At 34.0% G+C, this 3,280-nt stretch overlaps 1 protein-coding gene across 1 annotated transcript; it reads right to left on the bottom strand.

Annotated features, from left to right (window-relative positions):
* Positions 1-888: 888 nt before the first annotated feature.
* LOC118488791 (uncharacterized tatC-like protein ymf16) lies at positions 889-1,473 on the bottom strand (the record flags this gene model as incomplete). Its single annotated transcript, XM_035986143.1, has 1 exon — positions 889-1,473. A coding segment is annotated over one exon (585 nt), but the record flags the coding sequence as incomplete, so codon positions are not given.
* Between the last annotated feature and the right edge of the window lie 1,807 nt (positions 1,474-3,280).

The following is a 3,280-nucleotide window of genomic DNA, read 5'->3' as shown; positions in this document are numbered from 1 at the left end:
TATGTTTCTTACATTCATATGTGTATTACATATACATAAAAAAACATAAATTTTTACCTACACATAGCTTACATACATGTAGTTAATTTAACCTACACATAACCTACCTATGTGTAGGTTATATAAAAACTGAAAATTTTCCATATTTTATTTTGAATTCTAGTGTGAAAAAACAATAAATCTTACATTTGTAACATTTTCATTTTGAGGTTTTAGGATTGAAAAAATGAGTAATTCATTTTGTTCTGCATGTTCTCGCAGTATTTAGTGTGTGTGTGTATATATATATATATATATATATATATATATATATATAGGGGAAGGTTCATTTGAGAAGAAAATTTAATTGAGAACAAAAAGAACAAAGGGTAATTTTGTAAAACATTAAATAGTTTTTTCACTTATCTCATTTATTATCATTTTTGACTAATTAATTAGTCATAAAGAGTAGTATCCTCCACACTAACTTTTTTTGCTTACACACATTAAAAGTTATTTTACATATTTCGAAATCTATCCTGCACGTTGAACTTTATCCTACACAACCTGTAATTTATCCTACACAGCTCGTAATTTATCCTACACTTTAAATTATTATATTTTATTTTTTTAAAAAAATATATATTTTGAAGATAAGTTACAAAAAATTTAATGTATTTAGTTATTAAAGAGGAAGACTACAAATTAATTACCTATGTAGATTTACCACTATACCCTTATAGTTATATTAAATACTTATATTAAATGAAGTAAAATAAAGCATTCTTATTGGTTGAAATTTATTCTTTTTTCTTCTTACAAAAAATTTCTTCTTATTTGAACTCTCCACTATATATATATATATATATATATATATATATATATATATATATATATATATATATATATATCAGAAAGACCCCTTGGTTCTGGCAAACGGATCACAATTACAGGTACCTGGGAGCATACCGGTGGAATGAACGAAATACGAATAGTTAACATAATATGGTCATAGATCTTAGGTTGTAACTTGATCATGAGCGAATTTGTTGATGTTGCACCCATAAAGTATGGAAAGTGCCAAACATTGGGAACTACCCGGGGAGGAGTTAGGAACAGGAACAAGGAGAAGCGAGAACCACTTAAATGGAGGAATCGATTGTATTTCGTCCTTTGTTCCCCATAGCAACTGGGGATCAAAAAGCACCAAATTTGATGACTTATTAAGGGAAAGACGAAGTAAGAGCATGCTATTGAAGACGTTGCAAGATATGTCGGGGAGGCCTCCGTTGATTGTGTACGACCAAAATACGAGTCCAAAGGCAAGGTAAGAATAAGAAAGGGTTTAGCTAATGGAGATATTAACTCTTCCGGGAACCAGTAACGCGTAAACCATGTCAAACCAAGACCGATCAATATCCGAACGGAACGGATTCGAACTTCTCCTACAATAGTTTCCAGTGCGAAATGAAATTCATAGGATATATGAGTAATTCAAAGGATAAATAGAAAGATTTTATAGGATTCTTTAGTAATGAAAAAAAATAGGATTATTATGTATCACAATTTCATCACTACGTCGAAGACTTTTTTGTAAATATATTGATAAGATAGCTTGGTATCCAAACTGTATCAATGATTGTGATCCTCATTGTGTAGTGTACATAATTCGTGTTAGGATCTACCAAAGAGGGTGGGTATAGGGCATCTAATAAGGCATCTAATAAAAAGTTTCCATTTCTATCGGTCATAAAATCAATCAAAAAAGAAAAAGCAGACAGGAACAGTTTTACTCTCTAAACAAGCAGATTTGGGGTTCTTTTTTTAACACCCTAATTCTCTTGTTTGTTGGCTTAAATACCATGAAATAAAATAGAGAAAAAGACCTTCAAGATAATAACCATTTTTGAGAGACAAACTCCAGTGAACCACTTTCCTCCTCTCTTCTTTTCTTCATTCCATTCATTCCTCCTTTGAAAAAAGAAAAACATCTAATGCTCTAGTCTAATTGAAGACTTTCAACGCTCATGCTATTTGAAAGAGCTTTCAACATGGAGTGGAGACTCCATAACGTACACAAAGAGTAACCGTGTAACACCTCGAAATTTTGTGTCCAATAATGTATTGACACGTGTCTTGAGTTTACACGTGGCATTTAATATTGAATAAAGGACTAAAGTTGACAAACCTTGAAAGTATGTAAATTTGAGGGTTATAAATGTCAAACAAGGGTAAGTATACTGTATAGTAACCCTAAACGATGCTCGTACCTTCAAACGAATAAATCATGGATCGTACGGAAGCGAAACGCGGAAGAAAGTGAGAGGTTACAAGCTACAGGGGGTTAACTGTGTCAACATGTTTAATTATACCTCTGAGTGACCCTTTGACGTACCCGAGGCTTTGTAACAGTAAAATACGCTCGCTAGAATGTAGTATATAAATTCCGCGAAGTTCCGTTTTAAAACGAGAAAGTTATGATCAAATTCGTATGAGAGGGGTTAAAAGCGTCAACAATGAAAGTTAAGGCTTTCCAGATAATTAACAAACTAACAGGGGGCTTAACAATATGGGTAAACAACACAGGCCCTTAGTTGTAAATAATCGAGGGTCAAATCGCAAAGTTACCCCTTCAAACCCGAAAGGTCAGGTTATTAATTACCAAAGATTTCGTTATTAATTACAAAGATTTTGGCAATGATTATAAAAGATTTAGAAAACTTGAAAATTTAACCTAACGCGGGCCGCGTAAAAGATATGGTCAAGTTGATGCGGGCCGTGAGCCTTCTGCATGTACGCGTTCTGTCTTATAAACCCAGGCGACCCGCGAACATGTTACATGATCCTTTCATGCGGGCCGCGTGAACCGCCCAGATGCAGAAAGTTTGGACTAACTTGCTTTTTGAGCTAGTGAACGACCAAATGTGCAATAAATGAGGCATGGGTGCCCTCTACTTGCCTCCTAGCACTCAGGGCCACCTGCTGAACATCCATGATGCTTGGTAGGCTGAGTTGTGATGATCCCATACCAAGTTTTGCACTATAAATAGGCCTATTGTGTGCATTAGTTCACCACACCTCAAAACACATTCTTTTGATCATCTCTGGAGCTTCCAAGCTTTATTCTATCATCCTAAATCGTGCTCAAGCTTCTGTAAGTTGTTTAAATCCTTCGTGGTTTAGTTTTACTTAGATATATAGCTAAAAATCAAACCGTCGTAACTACGGTTTGACTTCGAGATAAGTCCTTAATGGCTCAGTCATATCTCAGATCAAAAGTAGTTATAAGTTGGTATTTGTA

Source organism: Helianthus annuus, chromosome 17, assembly GCF_002127325.2.
Source record: "Helianthus annuus cultivar XRQ/B chromosome 17, HanXRQr2.0-SUNRISE, whole genome shotgun sequence".
NCBI classification, from domain to species: Eukaryota; Viridiplantae; Streptophyta; class Magnoliopsida; order Asterales; family Asteraceae; genus Helianthus; species Helianthus annuus.
The sequence above is the reverse complement of the archived record's forward strand: the minus strand, read 5'-3'. Positions and strand labels throughout refer to the sequence as shown.